Source organism: Caretta caretta, chromosome 3 (genome assembly GCF_965140235.1).
Source record: "Caretta caretta isolate rCarCar2 chromosome 3, rCarCar1.hap1, whole genome shotgun sequence".
Taxonomy (NCBI): domain Eukaryota; kingdom Metazoa; phylum Chordata; order Testudines; family Cheloniidae; genus Caretta; species Caretta caretta.
In genome coordinates, this window is record NC_134208.1 from 159,491,794 (window position 1) to 159,513,442 (window position 21,649).

At 40.3% G+C, this 21,649-nt stretch overlaps 1 protein-coding gene across 13 annotated transcripts in view; it reads left to right on the forward strand.

Annotated features, from left to right (window-relative positions):
* Positions 1-21,649, forward strand: part of ENAH (ENAH actin regulator) — a 196,592-nt gene that overhangs the window by 72,392 nt on the left and 102,551 nt on the right. For all 13 annotated transcript variants that reach the window (XM_075127055.1, XM_075127054.1, XM_075127056.1 and 10 more), the window contains one exon: positions 10,997-11,174. In XM_075127055.1, coding sequence (XP_074983156.1) covers positions 10,997-11,174 — 178 coding nt within the window. The remainder of the gene's footprint in view (positions 1-10,996; positions 11,175-21,649) is intronic.

The window sequence follows — 21,649 nt, forward strand, 5'->3', positions numbered from 1 at the left end:
ACAGCTAAATCTGGGACTCCACCTTCATGTGAACAACCACAAGTGATGACATCTTTCCTTGTCATTCTACACCTCGGGAAAAGACAACAGGCAGATTTCCTGCACCTTACCATGTTTGTGAAAAGTGCAACACAAATGTGTGCACTCAGTACTTTTAAGGATGTGTTTCACATGTTTTCATTATTCCAAAGTTTACACTGTTTAATTTTTGTGGTTTGTGTGACAATGGTTAAAGTTTGCACAGATTTGTTCAGTTAATCGCTTTATTGTTTGCACTGTCTGATATTTATTAAAGTTTTTAATGTAAACTTTGAGCTTTTCTGAAAAATAATTACACATCCCTTAAATATAACAAATGATCTTTCAATAGACTGTTGCCCAAAGCTTGTATAAAACAGTTGAGCCATAAAAGACTACAGCTGACACACAAGGCGATGAAACCCTGCAAGAAAGCAAAATGAAATATCATTTCAGCATTTTCAGCCCTTAGTAGGGAGCACAAGGCATACCTGACAATGTGGCCGTTGATGATTTGCTGCAGTTTGCAGAGGAAGGCTGTCTCACTGCTCATAGCACTCTGAATGTCTCTTCACCTCTACCTCCCACATATCAGTGGGGCTCTGTTTGTTCTCATAGATGTGCAAAATACAGCAAGCAGTTGTAACACAGGGCAGATATTGCTCAGCAGCCTCGAGTCTTCTTAGACATCCCCATTTCCCTGTCAGCCCTCCAAATGTATGTTCCGCTGTCATCTTGAAGCTACTCAAGGTATAGAAGAACAGGTCCTTTCTTCTATCCAAGTTCAGTAAAAGACTTGGTAAGCCACGGAAGCAGAGAGTAAGCTGGGTCTCCCAGAATAACACAGGGATTCACAACACTGTTAATGTCCATAGTGATCTTGTTAGCAGAAGTTCAATTTTTCATTAGGGAAAACAGATGGGAGTTTCAAAAGATCCTTCCATCATGGACCTTTCCAGAGTACCCCACATAAATATCGTTGAATGTGCCACAATGATCAAACAGGCCTTGGAGCAATAACCCTTTTTGTTTATAAATCTTGAGGCCTGATGCAGGGGGCAAAAATGGTTTCTGTCAATGTCCTCGGTACAATTTGGGAATCCAAAGTGTGCAAATCTATCAATAACATCCTGAGCATTTTTCAGAGTAGCAGCCGTGTTAGTCTGTATTCGCAAAAAGAAAAGGAGTATTTGTGGCACCTTAGAGACTAACTACTTTATTTGAGCATAAGCTTTCGTGAGCTAGAGCTCACTTCATCGGATGCATTCAGTGGAAAATACAGTGGAGAGATTTATCTACATAGAGAGCATGAAACAATGGGTGTTACCATACACGCTGTAACCAGAGTGATCACTTAAGGTGAGCTATTACCAGCAGGAGGGGGAAGGGGGGGAAACCTTTTGTAGTGATAATCAAGGTGGGCCATTTCCAGCAGTTGACAAGAACGTCTGAGGAACGGTGGGGGAGGTGGGGAATAAACATGGGGAAATAGTTTTACTTTGTGTAATGACCCATCCACTCCCAGTCTCTATTCAAGCCTAAGTTAATTGTATCCAGTTTGCAAACTAATTCCAATTGAGCAGTCTCTCGTTGGAGTCTGTTTTTGAAGTTTTTTTGTTGAAGTATTGCCACTTTTAGGTCTGTAATCGAGTGACTGACCAGAGAGATTGAAGAGTTCTCCAACTGGTTTTTGAATGTTATAATTCTTGATGTCTGATTTGTGTCCATTTATTCTTTTATGTAGAGACTGTCCAGTTTGACCAATGTACATGGCAGAGGGGCATTGCTGGCACATGATGGCATATATCACATTGGTAGAAGTGCAGGTGAACGAGCCTCTGATGGTCCTGTTGTGTGGTGGTTAGTGGTTCTGAGCATTGTTGGCCCACCCAATCAGCACCTTCTTTTTGGTATGACACCTATATGACAACAGCTCCAACAGTCAACCTAACACACCAAATTGGTTAGTCACTGACTGGAAGCAGTCGGGGTGTTGAGCTTCTAGATGGGAATGCCCAAATATTTCTCCATGTTTAGAAGAGCATTGATGTTGGTGTTCTGTTGCTGTAGATTTGGGGTGAGCTCCCTGCAGATCTCTAGGAAAGTGGCCTTTGTCATCTGAAATTCTGCTGGTCATCCCCAGGATTCCATCACTTTGTTTTCCTACCAGTTACTGCTCATTTCCCAAGTCCAGAAACTGCTCTGCAGTAAGTGAAGCTGCTCCCAGGAAAAGATCATCCCCAAGTAGCAGCTTGACATCCTCTTTCTCCTTTAGCCAGATCAGCTTGGTAGTGTGACAGCTAGCCTCCAAAGCAACCATCACTTGGGTGCATGATCTCAAATACATGTGCAGCAGCCTCTGTGTATTAGTAACTGTCAGGATCATGACATGCAGAAGTGATCCCTCCATGCTGGTTAAGAGTGGTTTTGAAAATGATGCCAGCTTGCAAAAATTGTGGGCCGTGTCCCCTATGGGGGTGTGCAGGAACATTGAGGTGGGGTACTGCGGGGCCCAGGCCAATCCCCACACCCCCAGCCCTTCTCTGCTCCACTCCGGCACTGCTCCTGGCCACAGCTAGAGCTTTGCTCCCGGCCGCAGCTCTGTTCCCAACTCTGGCCGCAGCTCGGCTTTTGGCCCAGGGGGCTGCGGACACATTCCATTACTGATGGGGGGCTTAGAGGAAAAGTTTGGACACCAATGCTATGGAGAGTGATGTGAAAGTAGTACTCTTGTATTGGGTATCTCATCAACATCCAATTGTTCATGAGAGTGAATGTAGTGAGAAGCAAAAGTGACAAAACTCATTGTTTTTGTTTGTTCTACAAAGAATGAGTAGATGTTAATCTCTCTAGTGTTAAAATGATTCCACTATAAGGGCAAGGCATTTTATTTCTGATGTCAAAGTTTGACAAATCTTCATTTAAAAGAAAAAAATACAGAAATATTAATTGGATTATCTTTCTCTGAAGCTGAACTAAATTTAAGGTGTGAAATAATATGGTATTTAGGGTTGACAGTCGTCCTTGAAGCAAAATGTGCATGCTGATACACTAGTTCCTGTCGTGTTGTGATTTGTGAAATTATTTTGGTGTAGATCTAACTCAACTGGTAGAATTACAGATGACTCTGAGATTGTCAACTGTCTAAACTTTTTTTAAATCATAGAATCATAGGACTGGATGGGACCTCCAGTGGTCATCTAGCCCAGTCCCCTGCACTGATGGCAGGACTAAGTATTATCTCTAGACCATTCCTGACAGGTATTTGTTAATCTGCTCTTAAAAATCTGCAACGATGGAGATTCCACAACCTCTCTAGGCAATTTATTCCAGTACTTAACCACCCTGAAAGGAAGTTTTTCCTAATGTCCAACCTAAACCTCCCTTGTTGCAATTTAAGCTCATTGCTTCTATCCTCAGAAATTAACAATTTTCTCCCTCCTCCTTGTAACAATCTTTTATGTACTTGAAAACTGTTATGTCCCCTTTCAGTCTTCTCTATTCCAGACTAAAAAAACCCAGTTTTTTTTTTCAATCTTCCCTCATGGGTCAGGTTTTCTAGACCTTTAATCATTTTTGTTGCTCTTCTCTGGACTTTCTCCAATTTGTCCATCTTTCCAGAAATGTGGTGCCCAGAACTGGTCACAATACTCCAGTTGAGGCTTAATCAGCGCGGAGTAGAGCAGAAGAATTACTTCTCGTGTCTTGCTTACAACACTCCTGCTAATACTTCCCAGAAAGATGTTTGCTTTTTTTGCAACAGAGTTACACTGTTGACTTATATTTACCTCGTGGTCCACTATGACCCGCAGATCCCTTTCCGCAGTACTCCTTCCTAGGCAGTCATTTCCCATTTTGTATGTGTGTAACTGATTGTTCCTTCCTAAATGGAGTGCTTTACAGTTGTCCTTTCTGAATTTCATCCTATTTACTTCAGACCATTTCTCCAGTTTGTCCAGATCATTTTGAATTTTAATCCTATCCTCCAAAGTACTTGCAACCCCTCCCAGCTTGGTATCATCCGCAAACTTTGTGTACTCTCTGTGCCATTATCTAAATCAGGGATTCTCAAACTTCATTGCACCGCGACGCCCTTCTGACAACAAAAATTACTACACAACCTAAGGAGGGGAGACTGAAGTCTGAGCTCACCCAAGGCCCCATCACCCTGGACCGGGGGGGGGCAAAGCTGAAGCTCAAGGGCTGCAGCCCCAGGTAGGGGGCCTGTAACCTGAGCCCTGCCACCCAGGGCTGAAGCGCCTCGGGCTTCAACTTTGGTCCTAGGCGGTGGGGCTCAGGCTTTGGCTTCGGCTCTGAACACCAGCAAGTCTAACAGCAGTCCTAGCAACCCCATTGGTTGTGACCCATTTTGGGGTCACGACTCACAGTTTGAGAACCGGTGAGCTAAATCATTGATGAAGGTATTGAACAGAACCAAACCTAGAACTGATCCCTGCGGGACCCCACTTATGCCTTTCCACCATGACTGTGAACCACTGATAACTTCTCTCTGGGAAAGGTTTTCCAACCAGTTTTGCATCCACCTTATAGTAGCTCCATCTACGTTGCATTTCCCTAGTTTGTTTATGAGAAGGTCATGCGAGACAGTATTGAAAGCTTTACTAAAGTTAAGCTATACCATGTCTACCACTTCCCCCATATCCACAAGGCTTGTTACCCTGTCAAAGAAAGCTATCAGGTTGGTTTGACACTATTTGTTCATGCTGACTGTCACTTATCACCTTATCTTCTAGATGTTTGCAAATTGGTTGCTTTTAATTATTTGCTCCATTATCTTTCCTGGTATAGAAGTTAAGCTGATGGGTCTGTAATTTCACAGGTTGTCCTTATTTCCCCTTTTATAGGTTGGCACTGTATTTGCCACAGACATCTGGAAAAGAGCATTTTCACTGACATTCACTATGTTAGATGTCCAAACACCACCAACCTTCTTGGTGAAAATCTAAACAAAGAAGTCATTAAGCATCTCTGCCATTTCCACATTTTCTGTTATTTTCCCACCTCATTGAGTAACGGGCCTACCCTGTCCTTGGTCTTTCTCTTGCTTCTAATGTATTTGTAGAATGTTAATATCTGAGATGTTGCTATATGTTAGCCATGGAGCCGCCTTAGGAAAAAACACTAATGAAATTCAGTGCTTGATGGATTCTGTTTTTGTTATGCGTATTGTTTTGAAACTTAGTTTTAGGTTGATCTTGATATATTTTATAAAGATCTTTGTATAATTACCTGATTACTTATCTGGATGTGTATATTGTGGAGGCAATACTGGTTTAATTGTGAACCTCTGTAACTTAAAATGGTTTGTCCTGACTAAAGGCATTTGACTGAAATATTAAAAGTAGTACTAGAAAGAAGGTCATTTTTCTCATGTTCCATCTCTAATTTTATATATCAATATTTTTTATAACGAATGGGTCTTTTTTCAGATATTTCACTACTGACCATGCAAATTGATTGTCTCATAAACCTATGGCAAAAATTGATAGTGTCTTTGGTGTGCATTCTAAAACTGGATGATAAATGTCTGTGTTTGGAAACTTTAATATATGATAAAATAATGTATCTTAAGGCATACTTGACAAATTTACTTTGACTTTAAAATATTCCCACTTTCCAATATAAAGTGACAATTACTGATGGTATAATGGTCAGTCATGTTTCTGATCTTGACAGGTGCCTTTTGTTCAGTCTCCTGTAACTTCAAAAAAATCCTGCTATTGGATTATAAATTCTTTGTTTGGCAGTGCTGGCTATTATAAATTTTCATTTATAGAAATGTCAACTTAGCTAAGGTTGCAAGAGTGAATAGTATAACCTTTATAGAAAATACCTAGGAACTATTTCAAAAACAAAAAAAATACTGAATTTTAATGTATGCACATGATAAACTAAGGCAACATTCTGTTGCTCTTAAAGTTAATGATTTACTTAGTATTAACGTCAACATTTACATTATACATTCCAATTACGTTGTTTGATTCTCAAGGTACACCTCTACCCCAATATAACGCGGTCCTCGGGAGCCAAAATTTTTTACCGCGTTATAGGTGAAACCACGTTATATCGAACTTGCTTTGGCCTCAAGCATTTCCGTTCTTAATAGTCAGCAAATCATTTTTGTTAGAACTAACACGGTGTATGCAGTACCCATCCTGCTCCTTGTCCCCCTCCTTGTCCCCTGACCGCCCCTCCAGAGACCCCCCACCCCAACCACCCCTCCAGAGACCCCACTCCCGATCTAAGCCCCCCTGCTCCTTGTCCCCTGACTGCCAACTCCAGAGACCCCCCCATCCCTAATCACCCCCAGGACCCCACCCCATACCCTACCTCCCTGCTTTCTGTCCCCTGACAGCCCACCAAGACCCTCTGCCCATATCCAACCCGTCGGCCCCGGCCTGGCACCCTTAACACGCCACTCAGAGCAGCATGTCAGAGCCAGACACACTGACGCACTGATCCACTGGAGCACGCAGCCCCACCCCCCAGAGCACTGCTTTACTGCGTTATGTCCAAATTCGTGTTATATCTAGGTAGAGGTGTATGTATGAAAACTGTTAACATACTTGTTACTAATCCGTGGATATCATGTCCCGTGAAAAGTGTGTAGTGATGCGTATATTGAAAATTCACTGGTACTATACATTTGTGAATTAGAGTTAATGTTGTTATGGGAATGTTTCTGGTGAATTTTCACATCAATATTAATCAAATGCATAAACTACAACAATAATAAAATGTTACCTTAACTGATCACTTCCATACTTCTCAAGGTTTAGCTTTAACAGCAGTAAACTTACTAAGTAAGTGCAAGAACTTGAGTAAAACTACCTTACCTGTAAATTAATGCAGATTTATACTGTGGAATTTCAATTGAAGAAATATGGACAAAATGCAGTTTTACTCAAACTGATGTGACTATAGATATAACTACTGATGTTAAGCTGATGTAACAGAAGCAGAATAAGGTCCACGTTTTCTCAAATAGATAAAAAAGGTAGAATAGATAAAAAAATTTTTTAAAGTCTTCTATTCTGGAAATCTTACCATGTTTGCATACAAAACTTTGTGGTCTGAGCCCATAAAATTATCTAATAATGCAGTTCTACTCTGTAGAATGACTTTGGTATCACGCAGGTACATATTCTTGGTGTTAATGGCTTTCAGATCAACTCCGGTTAGTTCACATGTAAAGATTTTGTTTCACACTGCCAGCCCCATAAACTCACTGTGGAATCTGAGGATATATCTACACAGGGATAAAAAACCCATGGCTGTCTTGGGTCAGCTGACTTGGGCTCGCAGGGCTCAGGCTCCAGGGCTGAAAAATCGCTGTATTGATGTTCACGCTTGGACTGGAGCCTGCGCTCCTGGACCCTGTGAGGATGGAGGTGTGATGGTTCCCCCTAAGTGCCAACTGGAACTGGGGTACCACTGAGCCCCCTGACCCACCAGCCTGGGCTCCCTCTCGCACTGTACTACAAGCTACAAAGCCCTCCAACCTGCACTTTCACCAGCATACATACAGGTAGGGGGACATCCAGCTGCAGTTACAAGCAGGCTCTCTGACCAGCCCCACACAGCAAGCAGGAAGCTCCCAGGAGCAGCTCCAAGGCAGAGGGCAGGAGCAGCACACAGCAGTAGGGGGAGGGACAGCTGAACTGCCTGGCAGTTGACAGCCTACTGGGCAGCTGCTGCACAGGGAACTTAGGGGAGCGGGGAGCTGATGGGGGGCTGCCAATCCACCCTGGTTCCAAGCCCCCGCCAGCTAGCTCTAACGGGCTGTTCTTTCTGCAAGCAGTGGACAAAGCAGGTGGCTGCTGAACAACATTATAAGGGATCGTTGCACAACTTCAAACGAGCATGTTCTCTAATTGATCAGCAACGTAACAATGAGACAGTGTTAACTGGGACGACTTTAAGGGGAGGAGTTACTGTATACTAAATAGATCAGGTGAGAATCCGTTGTTCATATCCAAAGAGATGATATAAGCAGGCTCCAGATTTTTAAGGGGGGAGCTGCACTTAGCACTTGCTTTACAGCTTGGAATCCCCAGGTGTTTCATTCTCAGGCTAAAAATCCCTTTAGCCTGTATCCAGCACTTCCCCCAGTTCAATCTTTTTTCCTCAGGTGTTTCCAGGAGTTGTCTTGTGGGGAGCAAAGATCCCCAAATGATGTCACTCGCCGCCTTATATAGCTTTTGTATATGGCAGGAACCCTTTGCATCAAAGCTTGTTTCCCAGACCAGTCAGTGGAAAATTACTGACATCCCAAGATGGAGTCTAGAGACATGTGGTCTCATCGCACGTCCTTGTAGAGCTGGGGAGCAGGGTCAAGGGCCTCTCCACGTGGCTCCTGGAAGCAGTGGCATATCCCCTTCTGGCTCCTACACGTAGGGGCAGCCAGGGGGCTCTGCTCTACACGTTGCCCCTGCCCAAAGCGCCACCCCGCAGTGCCTATTAGCCAGGAACTGCAGCCAATGGGAGCTGTGGGAGTGGTGCCTGCGGACGGGGCAGTGCACAGCGCCGCCTGGCCATCATGCCTCCACGTAGGAGCTGGAGGGGGGACATGCTGCTGCTTCCGGGAGCCGCTTGAAGGAAGCACCGCCTGGAGCCTGCACTCCTGAGCCTCTCTCTGTGCCCCTGCCCCAGCCTGATCCCCCTCCTGCCCTCTGAACCCCTCAGTCCCAGCCTGGAGCACCCTCCTACACCCCACCCCAGAGCCTGCACCCCCAGCCAGAGCCCTCACTCTCCCTCCTGCCCCCCAACCGCAATTTTGTGAGCATTCATGCCCACCATAAATTTCTATTCCCAGATGTGGCGCTCAGGCCAAAAAGTTTGCCTACCTATGTTGTAGAGTTATAGTAGCCATGACTCTCAGGCTGTTTGGAGCATTCACTGGATGGCTCGCCAGGTGGGAGATAAGCATCTCCTGAGGCCTATTGTTTTTGCCTAATGGCCCATTGCCCTGAATAGGCCCTTTCCCACCCACTATCTAGATTGAAAACAGCTTGTCTAGTGGGCATTACCCAGGTGTAACTACATTTGAAATACAGATTAATAGTCAATATTCATAACTGCAGATACAAAAATGATACATGCATACAAATAGGATAATCATATTCAGTAAATCATAAACTTTTCAGTTACATCTCACATGACCCATCTTGCATAAAATATAGTTATGTCATAATCATATCTCATAATAATATCAGTGTGAAGAATATGGGGTGCAGTGCCACAGAAGGGTCCCAGATCTCGGGCTCCAGCCTAAGACCAAACGTCTACACAGTGATCTTTAGCCCCACAGCCTGAGCGCCCCGAGCCCTAGTGCAGCTGACCCAGGCCAGCTGCAGCCGTGCCACAGGTCTTTTATCCCTGTGGAGATTTACAGTTCGCGTCTAAGCTTCGTTCTTTCTGGCTCACTCATCACAAACAATTAAGAGTCTGTCATCAAATATTGAGTTCTAGCAAACACACCAGTATCCTTTTCTGGTTTCTTCATCTGTATTGGCTCTGTAGGTCCAACAGGAGTACAACATATTATATTTTGTTTAAGTACTGTATGTCTCTGGACATACAGGAATCAGATCTGTGGAGTAAGAATGTGCCACTTTTACATTTTCAGTGTTGAACTATACTTACATTTAATTTAAAAATATCTCAAAATGGGAAGGACTTTGACTATATTTGTAAACATTTAATAGTTGTGGCAACTTCTACATTTATTGATATACTCAGGTGAGACAGACCTTCATCCCCACTTTGGCCACTTTATGCAGTGTAGGGGCCCTAAAAGTCCCATATCTGGCTGTCCGCCATACAGAAGATAGCCATAAGACTGCTGCCTAAGGACTCCTTTGCAAGTCCTGATCTAGAGGGGTGTTCTGGATCCGTGGCTGGAGAGGTTCTGTGCAGTGCCCGAGCCTGGGAGGGATATGAGGATCAATAAGAACGGTCACTGCTTTTATTTGTAAGCAAACTGATATGGTCTAGTGTAAATAATTGCTGTGTTTTAATGCAGACTTTTTTTGTCATTGTAGTGAACCATATATAAGGCAACCCCCATCTCAGTATATTTGGAACACTTAAAACAGATCACTTCATGTACAGTGCTGCTCATTAGAAGGCCATTAGAAGACCACTTCCTTAGCTATTATTTTTCTTAATCTCTTGAGTAGTACTTCCAGAGACTTTCACAAATAGCACCACTCTTGCATAACTGTCAACATTGCTTCGCAGGCGAAGAGTGGTTATCTGTGTAGAGTGGAGTCCATGTTAAACCTTGCAATTACCTGCCAAATGAGTATCCATAAGCTTATCTCATTGTTGGAACTACCTATATCTATCTACTCAGCGCCCCCAAGATCTCTTTAATTTTCTTGCTGCCTGCTATGCACAGAAAGCCACCAGACATGTTAAAGCTCAGAGACAGCCTTTGGGATTGTGGGTTGTAAACAACTTCTGATATCCAAGCACACACACATTCACAGTTTACAAGGTTATTCCTGACGAAATGGTCATAGAAAAAACAGTCAGTGTTGACACTGAACTGTGAAGCTTAATAATAGCAAAGTAACACCCCACTAAGAGAAAAGGGGTCAGTAAATACTTCTCAAAGTCCAGAAGAAAATGCTGTCTTGGCTCACATCAGAAAGTTCATATATTTCAAAGAAGTACAAAATTAAAACTTAAAATTATGCAGAAATTGACGGCCCCCAGGTTTTCCCCGCAGATTTGGGGCAGTGTTGGGACTTGGCTTAAAAGGAGAAGTTTACCTGGTCTCCTGATGAGTAGCTAAGTGTTGTTGTATCTATTAAAAACAGGATGAAACAGTTAAATAATCAAAATTTCTACAGGAAAGAAATTAAATAAAGCTTAAATGTATTGGGGGGAAAATTACAGTAAATATTTGAGACTTAAAATTTACTTACAAGTATTTACTTTGTCATTGTAGGTGGTAATAAATTGTGCCATTCCAAAAGGATTGAAGTACAATCAAGCTACGCAGACCTTCCACCAGTGGCGTGATGCTAGACAGGTGTATGGTCTTAACTTTGGCAGTAAAGAAGATGCCAATGTCTTCGCAAGTGCCATGATGCATGCCTTAGAAGTGTTGAATTCACAGGAAACTGGTAAGGCTTTTAAACTTTTTCTTTGACTGCAGATTATTCAGAATATAGAGATTAGATGAAAAATTTAAACTGAAATCTTAATTTCTTGACCTTTCAGTGCCAAGTTTTGTGATTCTTAATGCACACTGCGTTTTTTAGTGGAGAAGATACTATTTCTTTAGTACGGATGGGCCTCCAGACACCTCAGTTGATTGTGTATTTATATGCTTAAACTCTCCTACCAGCTTTGATTATCATTCACGCAAATACCATCCTTGAGAGCAGTTCATCTACTACTTGTAGAAATGTGGAAAATAAATTAAATATTAAATCTTAATTTTTCTTTCCTCAAGATGTTTTTGAGGATTTTCCTTTCTAGAAAAAATGTTGTGAATTTTATACAGATTTTTCTTTTTTTGTTTTGTTTATATAATATCTTAATTTATTTTTAAAAGGGGAAGTCAAATGAAGAAAATCTAACATCTCTTCCCCAATCCTGGGAGTTTAGCCCCCATTGATTCAGTGCTTTAGTTGGTAAGCTTAATAGGCATATTGTTGTCTTAATTCCAGTTTGTCTCACTTTTAAAGAAGCCACTAGTAACAGAGAATTGACAACATCCTGGCTTCTTGAGCTATATCTGCAAGGTTTTCTGAAGGAATCTTTAGAATTTAAGCCTAACCTAGATTTGCTGTCAAAAACCTTAGTGTAGAGAACAGTTCCTGCCAGATTGTTAAAATTTTTAAGGATGATTTCAAATTTAGAAGAGTTGGAAATAGTATTGAAAAGTATCGGTATTCTTCATTTCATTTGGTTAGATTAACAATTGTATGTAATAAACACAAAAAAGCATAAATTATGTAGTAAATTCCAAATTACAGTGAAATGTAAATCTTGGATTTTATTCCAGGTTTATAAACTTGTAAAAGATACTGGAAGTTTGTAGGACACTTAAATGAATCAAAATTACATTGCTTCAATGTGTAGTCTTTACACATTTCATAGTTGATCTAATTCTTTTGTGTGAATCCTTAATAAAAATAAAGGATAAAATTCTTGCCCAAACCTTCATTGGGGGGAATTTGGATGAGGAGTGAAGATGATATTTAATGTCTTCAGTTACAATGTGACCTTAATTAGCAGTATGCTGGCAGGATGGGAGAATGGAAAAAGCTCTAAATGCAAGAGGGAAAAGTGAAAGAAATATAGCTGGTATGCAAAATTTCCTGGGGCAGTTTTTTTGGTAAGCAAGTAAAATTGCTTCCTCATCATTATGAGAATCAGCAAGTAGATGTTTTGCATGTGATGATAAATTGTCATGATAATTCTGCAAGTAGTAATTTATTTTTCCAGGGTTTTTATATTTTCCCTGCCAGATATTCATGCATGTATAAAATTGTTGTTCCTCGCTACCAAACTGTCCCTTGATTCTGTAGTGAGTCAGAATTTGTTTATGCCATTAAGGAAAGAGCTCTTATTTCAGTCCAAATATTTTGTTTGTGAAAAGGACAAGGAAATTACAGCAACATGTAAACTGTGCAAACAGTTTGAAATAGAACAGTTTTGGAATGCTTGCCCTTTGTAAGATGTCGCTAGTCAGAAAAGTGATTTTTTTTTGTCAACAAAAAGTATTACCTGTGTCTTCAAGTGAAACCCACTTACTTATTTAGCCAACCAAAACCATTTCTTTCTACTACTAGCATTTCAAAGTCTATGTTCTGCTTCATACATCAACTAAATTGTTAGAGAAACTTTGGTTATATAGAACTTTTGATGTTCTATATAAGGGAAAGGCCGAGAAGAGTCAGATTACCTTGAGCACAAAAATGAAAAAATTGAATAGTAAATATAATGCTAAAGAGAAGATTGCTTCTTTTATTACACTGTTTCCCTGTATACATGTTCCTTATTTTGTAAATAGTATTCTTTAGCTTCCCACCTTTTGTTCCTTAAGCTTAGTTGAATATAAAGTCAGATTGTGACCTATTTAAATATAGGAAAATAAGAAAGCAGGAATAAGTAGTTTAAATTCATTCTGACCTAAATATTTCACTACATTTTAACAGTTAAATAAAAATAGTCAGTTTGCACTTAGCTCTGAATACAGGTAGCATACTTACATACTGCTACTAAAATGTGAATGGTAGCAGCATAATCCTTTAAAACAGCTGCCTTATGAACATGCTACTGTAACTACAGATAGTTTGCTATCAAGGATAAGTTGTTGATACTAGTGATGTAAGTGGAAAAAAACAAAGCTTAATTCTTTGGAGTTTGTCAGGCTAGAACAGGGGTCGGCAACCTTTGGCATGCGGCCCATCAGGTGGGCCTTGAGACATTTTGTTTACTTTGACCTCTGCAGGCATGGCCCCCCACAGCTCTCAGTGGCAGCAGTTAATTTATAAACTGAATATACTTGATGTGAAATCATTTGGGCCTGAACCAAAGCCCATTAACATCAACAGCCTTCAGATCAGGCACTGGGAGAATCACTATGAATTTAATATTATTTTACTTTAACTATAACTGATTTTAAAATTGTTTTAGGCATGGATAACCTAGAGAATATTGGTGTATAGTGAAAATCATGAACAAAAATTATTTGTCTTAGCATAATACTGTTTGCTGTTACATAGCTATTGAACAAAGATCTGCAAATAAAATATGATTCCAGGTTATAAGACTAATACAGCTAAAATTAGACTTCCTGTTTAGAGAAAATGAAGATGAAATAATCATTCTGATTTGACAGGTATCATATCATATATTACATTGAAAATATATTTTTTTTCAGATGTTGAAATAAGTTGAATAAGTTTGTGATCAACTTAACTTGCTCCAGCAGTCCTTCAAATGATCATATATTCTTCAAGTGCTTGCTTATGTCCATTCCATTGTAGGTGTGTGTGCTCACCACATACACTGGTGCCAGAAGTTTTTACCCTCAGTGGTATCTGTAGGGAACCGGCTCTGGCACCCTCTGGAGTGGCGCCCATATGTGCAGTATAAGGATGCCGCCGGCCCCCTTCCTCCCTCAGTTCCTTCTTACGCCAGTGTTGGTGCTGGAACGCTTCCCTTGCTCTAGCAAGTGGTTCCTATTCAGTGGTTTTTTGAACTTTTTTCTTTGTAAATAGTTATGCTTAGTGGATAGTTATCAGTTCTTACTATTTTCATATACTTTAGTGGTAGGGTGACCTCCCAGCCTGCAACCAGGATCTGTCTCATCCTTTATTTTCCCACCGTTTGTTGCCTTACCTCCCTGCTTGGACCGCTGTAACTACGGATCACTCGGTTCTCAATACAGTGGCAGTAAGGTACACCTCTAATTTCTTTCTGTCCCTCCTTCCCACCCCTTTTCCCCCCTCACTGCTCACCCAGGAAGTGCAAGCCCTCCTACTACTGGGGGCCGTAGAGCAAGTTCCCATGGAATAAAGAGGGAAAGGGTTTTACTCCTGGTATTTTTTCATTCCGAAGGCCAAAGGGGGCCTGTGCCCCATCCTGGATGTGCGAGACCTTTTTCTTGTTTAAAGTTTCTTACTGTATAATACTGATTTTGGAAGCTGAATGAGAGTTTAAATAGGAATTTACATCTGTAGTGGATATCTGCGATCCTGAGTGCTGCTGTAATTTCCCCCCAGCTCCCTTCTCTTTTTTAAAGTTAGGACAGAGGGGTCATGGAAAAATCATAGCTTGTGGCCTCTGAGTATGAGCAGTGAATGGTCTCTGGCCTTTTTCATATTCAGATAGTGAAATTTCACAATTAGATCTCTGGGTCCATTATTATGAGGTCCAGGCCAGGGAAGCAGTACCCTGTGTGCTCTCTCGAACTTCATCTGTTCCAGAGAGCTCAGATGTAACAACTCTGCAATTAAAGTTTTTATATACCAGATTGTATTTTAGTCATCAGTGTTTTCAGTTATTCCCTTAATTCTGATGATGATCCTTCTCACTCTGTTTTCTATATCATCCAGTTTAAGCTGCATCTCTCTCTCTCTCTCTCTCTCTCTGTTCCATCAGTGCCATATGACTGTGTCTCACTTGTTTCTCTTAGGCCAGTTTCTGGCACAGTGACATACTCTTTTCACATCAGTAGCTTTCTTCATTACTGCTAGAAGATTGGGCATCAGATCCTTTCATGGCCTTAAACTCAGAGATCTACTCCAAAATATCCACTTTGATAACCATTTGATTTTCTTCAGTATTGGCATTTCTGCCTGGTTTTACTGTCACTTGGAATTTGAGAGGTCTCTTCACACTCTGAGCCAGTAACACTCTTCTTAGTTGAGGTATCTTTTTTTAAAATGCTTGGATTTTTTGTAGAATCCATCTTCAAATCTGTGCTGCTTTTTGGGAAGGTTAATAAGTTTTGAGGGTTGATGGAAGCAGATGAATTTGGTATCCCACTCCGAGCTCAGGCTTCAGGCAGCCGTGTTTTTCTGGACCCCTCTATCTTACAGGTTTGTACTGGCATCTATCACCATAGTAGAGTGCCTGGCATAATATAAGAACCACCGTAGAGTAAAATGGAATCACATTTGTCATAGTTCTGCACTTTTTTCTTTCTTAGCTGTCATTGAACACTTTGTCATTTTCCTTATTATGACATTATGCCACTTTAATAATCACCTCTTCACCAGAATTGAGCTGCCGTAAAGACTGAAATGACATATGCAGTGAGGTTGCATGAGACTCAGCAGTGCTCTCATGCCTTAACAATTACATCCAACACGTCCAGTTTTTCATTTAACCGAAATGTTTATAATGGTCCATGTGTGCAGGTTACTTGAATTTGATGGGTCTTGTACTATTTAGTATAAAGTATATCCAGTCACACACAAGTACACTCTTGCTACTTTTTTAGTAGCAGAAGCTCTAGCAGTCTGCTGCACACATACATCCTGAATTAGTCTGTTCTGAATAATTGATTTCTTTTTTAGTTCATACAAGTCTAAATAAAGAGTGCCTGTCTGTATTCTCGAGGGACTCCTGGCAGAACTTTAAAAGTTGAAACAAGAAAAAATAACAAAATATAACTAAAGCACAGCCATACAATCAACGCAACCGACTATCAACAAACCAAACAACTCAATTAATCTTCCCCTTCCTGCTGCTTCCTAACCACTTCCCCAAAAGCTGGGGGGGGGGGGGGGGAAGAGGCGGGGGGAAGAGAGAGAAAAGAGAGGGTGGAAAGATGAGCTTTTATGGTGTTCCTGTAGGTCATTGGATTTGGACTACTTTGGACAAAGTGAGTAAATTCCAAAGCCATAGAGCTCTCCTAGAGAATGCCCTGCTAGCAGTCCCTTTAATGGAGCTTCATGTCTAGTATCTCTGCTGCTTTCAGCTGTGATGGCATGACATGGGTAAAGGCATTCCAGTACATAGATGCTCAACCATTTTGACCTCTACAGGTCAAAACCACCTTAAAAATCACACACAAACCTATAGGTAGCCCGTGCAGCACATGAAACATAGATTGAATAGAATCATGGTCAGGTACTCTGCTTACCAAGCAGAGTGTTGCATTCTGCCTCTGCTTCGGTTTCTGAATGCTTTCTAAGGTGCAGCTCTGTGTAAATGTCATTATATTTATCTCATCTTGAGGAAGTGACAAGGGCATGGATGATAGTTGCAAGGTCCTAATCTGAAAGGAATGGTTGCAACCCTGTAGCTGTCTGTGAATGTTGCTGCTGCCTGATTTCCTAGTAGCAGCTGAGAGCCCAACCATATTTTTACATCATAAACCTGACTCAACTAAAGGTAGACAACCTCAATTAAAGGGGCAGATATTATTCTTGGCATCTCTAGCTGCTAATCAATATCACTTCAGTCTTGTCAGGATTAAGCCTTGGCTAGCTAGCTCTCATCCAAATAAATATCTTTATTTGGTGTGCCCAAACTCTGAATATGTTTTGATCCAAGATACACTTTAAATTAGCTGTGGCAAAGGAAAGGGCCCTGGACGTTTGATCATCAGGCAAGGACGTTTAACCAGCCTGTTAATTTAATATGAAAACCAGGATGTCTCATCATCCAGCTTGTTTTATGGAACTCATAGTTAAGTTTCCCTTGTTTCTCCAGACCAAAAAACAAAAACCTGTTTTGATGTACATATGTGAAAGATATTTATCTGCACTAGTTAACAACAACTTTAAAGTGCAGGGCTTTTCTCTATCCCGTTTTCTGTTACTCGTTACATCATGGAAGTTTTTTCACCTGGACAAATCACTGGCTCAGCAGCTCAAATGTCATCAGCAGTTCTATTGCTAGAAAATGTGCTGAAACTGCCCTAAACTTAAATAGCTTTTTATAAAAGCAAATCTCAATCACTTTTCTTTTTTTAAAGTATGTACAAATTTTTAAGAATGTTACACTGGGAATTTTAGTGTTTAGGAGCAGTTTCCTTATTGGGTAGGTTGATCTAATTTTTTGGTCCTTTTGAGTTGTCTACTATATATTAAAATAGTTACAAATGTATTTAACCCAAGATGGAATAGTGAAAGGTGAAACAAATTTGAGAAATCTATATTTAAAAATATTAATCTTCAAGAGGATATATTTTACCTAGATCTATGTGTAACAATATTAAAATCCTTCAGATTCTTCAAACTGAATAGGAGAATCCTATTTATACCTGTCCAGTTCTGCTGCAAGAATTGCTTACTATGCAGACTAAGAAAATATAGAAGAAAAATAATGAAATTTGACTGCCAGTGTGTAGTTGCAATTGGTTTGCTCATATGTTAGTGAACCTATTCTTGCGTTGTGGAAAACACACTAAAATATTTTCTTTTGACAGTTATACTTGGCATATTCTTCAGACAAATTGTAGAGTTATTCATAACTTGATGAAGTGATATTACTTAATCATGTTGGTATTTTTCAGAGGTCATCTGGATCATTGTAAATGTTAAAAATGTGACTTTGCCCAAAAAATCTTCAATTTGAAGTTTAACTACTTTTATACTTAATATTTTAGTATTTAATGTTATTAATATTAGGAAGCTTTGAAAGATTGAATTAAACAGTGGGTAATCATACATCTAAGAGGGTCAGAAGGCATCAGGATCCTTAATCAGCTACTGTCATAAATATAAAGGGAAGGGTAAACTCCTTTAAAATCCCTCCTGGCCAGAGGAAAAATCCTCTCACCTATAAAGGGTAAGAAGCTAGGATAACCTCCCTGGCACCTGACCAAAATGACCAATGAGGAGACAAGATACTTTCAAAAGTTAGGGGGGAGGGAAAAACAAAGGGTCTGTCTGTGTGATGCTTTTGCCGGGGACAGAACAGGAATGGAGTCTTAGAATTTAGTAAGTAATCTAGGTAGATATGCGTTAGATTATGATTTCTTTAAATGCCTGAGAAATTAAACTGTGCTGAATAGAATGGATATTCCTGTCTGTGTCTCTTTTTGTAACTTAAGGTTTTGCCTAGAGGGATTCTCTATGTTTTGAATCTAATTACCCTGTAAAGTATTTACCATCCTGATTTTACAGAGGCGATTCTTTTTATTGTTACTTCTTTTTTACTGTTACTTCTATTAAAATTCTTCTTTCCAAGAACTGAATGCTTTTTTTCATTGTTCTTAAGAGCCAAGGGTTTGGGTCTGTGGTCACCTATGTAAATTGGTGAGGATTTTTAGCAAATGTTCCCCAGGAAGTGGGGTGCAAGGGTTGGGAGGATTTTGGGGGGAAAGACTTTTCCAAACAACGCTTTCCTAATAAAATAAACCCAGATAAACATTTGGTGGTGGCAGTGGAAGTCCAAGGGCAAAGGGTAAAATAGTTTGTACCTTGGGGAAGTTTTAACCTAAGCTGGTAAAAGTAAGCTTAGGAGGTTTTCATGCAGGTCCCCACATCTGTACCCTAGAGTTCAGAGTGGGGAAGGAACCTTGACAGCTACAAGATATCTAGCACTGTTATCCAGAGTTCAGTTGAAAGGAATGTCTGATTTTAAGTTAATAATCTTCCAGGAGTGTATTTTTAAATTGGTATTGGTGAGTACAAGAACAATCACCTATAGCAAAGACAATAGTACTTCTTGTGAAGGTTTGCATACTGTAGATGTAAGGAAGGGAAATTGTTTCACACAATAACAGAAGGAAAGTTCCTGATATCTGCTTCCTGAAAAGTTCAATTTGGCAGTCAAAAAGTGAATGAAATGACAGGGTAAATGTTAAAGGAGCGAAGCTATGAGGATAATCATTTGAGAGCCTTCACTTACAATATTCAGTCTTTTAAGAGAATAGCTGTAAATAGGGGAAGGCACAGGTAATTAATGATATGCATACATGTCTTTTGCTTTTTTCCTCTTCAGGGTTGCCCATATAATACTCCTGTTTTAAAAAAAACAACAGTAACATAGTATGAGGTGTCTAGTATTGACCACAATCTATTCCCCTGCAATAGAGCTCTCAGAAAATATATTATCTGAACTAGGAAGGAACAACAAATGCTGTTGTGGAGTATCTATTTTAGGGTCTCAAGAAATGCTAGCCCAAGCGAGTGGTTTAAGAATGAGTATGAGAAGAATAAATTTGTATGTGCGACTTGCATCTAGAGGGGACTTTGAGTTAGTAGTGAAAGGAGATGAGGGCAGAGAGAGAAGATGCTTATAGGATGGTGTCTGTAGTAGTTTCATAGGTTGTTCCATATAGTCGCTTCTATCTCAAAATAATTGTGATTTATGTAGGAATCCTCTGGGTTTGATTGGCATCATTTTTTTTCTAACCATCAGTTTGTTTCTTGTGTTTTTTAAATGAGTATATGGTTTTCTGGATATAAGTTGGTATAAGGACAATTTAAAAGAACCAAACTCCCCTAACAATCTTAGTTAATCCTAGGCATCTCTTACTTAAATTGCAAAAGAGAAAAGAAACAACAAATACACATCAGAAAAGGGAAAAGCTATACTAGTTTCATCTGTAAACTAACAAATAATTTTCAGGTTGAAAGTTAAATCTTTCTCTGAAATTACGTTATTACTACTGCAAAAAGAAAAGGCGTACTTGTGGCACCTTAGAGACTAACACATTTATTTGAGCATAAGCTTTTGTGAGCCACAGCTCACTTTGTCGGATGCATTCTGATGCCTGTTGCCAACTGTGTCCACATATCTATTCAGGGGACACCACTGTAGGGCCTGATCACATCAGCCACACTATCAGAGGCTCGTTCACCTGCACATCTACCAATGTGATATATGCCATCATGTGCCAGCAATGCCCCTCTGCCATGTACATTGGCCAAACTGGACAGTCTCCACGTAAAAGAATAAATGGACACAAATCAGACGTCAAGAATTATAACATTCAAAAACCAGTTGGAGAACACTTCAATCTCTCTGGTCACTCGATTACAGACCTAAAAGTGGCAATTCTTCAACAAAAAAAAACTTCAAATCCAGACTCCAGCGAGAGACTGCTGAATTGGAATTAATTTGCAAACTGGATACAATTAACTTCGGCTTGAATAGAGACTGGGAGTGGATGGGTCATTACACAAAGTAAAACTATTTCCCCATGTTTATTTCCCACCCCCCACTCAGACGTTATTTCCCACCCTCCACCCCATTCCTCAGACGTTCTTGTCAACTGCTGGATATGGCCCACCTTGATTATGACTACAAATGGTCCGTGTCCGTCCCCCCCGCCCCCCGGCTCTCCTGCTAGTAATAGCTCACCTTACCTGATCACTCTTGTTATAGTGTGTATGGTAACACCCATTGTTTCATGTTCTCTGTGTATATAAATCTCTCCACTGTATTTTCCACTGAATGCATCCGATGAAGTGAGCTGTAGCTCACGAAAGCTTATGCTCAAATAAATTTGTTAGTCTCTGAGGTGCCACAAGTACTCCTTTTCTTTTTGCGAATGCAGACTAACACAGCTGCTACTCTGAAACCTGTTGTTACTACTGATTACTAAACTAAGGCTTGAAGTAAGACTAGTCATAGTTCATTTTTATTAGTCAAATCTTACAAAATACATAATAGTCTTAAAGCTGAGGATATATGTTCATTTATAGTTCTTTGCTTTTTAAGCAGCAAAGATACAGTTAACAGAATCAGTGCTGGTAGGGGGAGTGCTGTTAGCATTATGCATATCATGAATGAATAATTTAGTGTCTTCGGGAATGCAAACAGCCTTATTAGAATATGTGACAAGTAAGCTACCAGAATGAAATTAAGAACCTGCTAAAGACAGGGGAAAACCTTCAAAAGTGCTCTTCAAGAATTCTAAACTTCAGATTGCATTATGCATCTATAAAATGGGTAGGGGGGTGGTGATGGAAGCTGATCCTGCTGAGTTGCAATAATGGTGGTTTACTTGCATTCTGACAGTTCTCTGGAGGGCATTGTCCTCTCTTCTTGCCAGAATAGTAATGGGATGTGGCAGTATCTGTGTTGTCAGAAATGGGATAATATCTCCATTTTTGCTTGTAAGTTGTTTTTTTTTCTCTTGTTTAAATGTAAAATTGATTAAAGGAAAAAAGGAGGA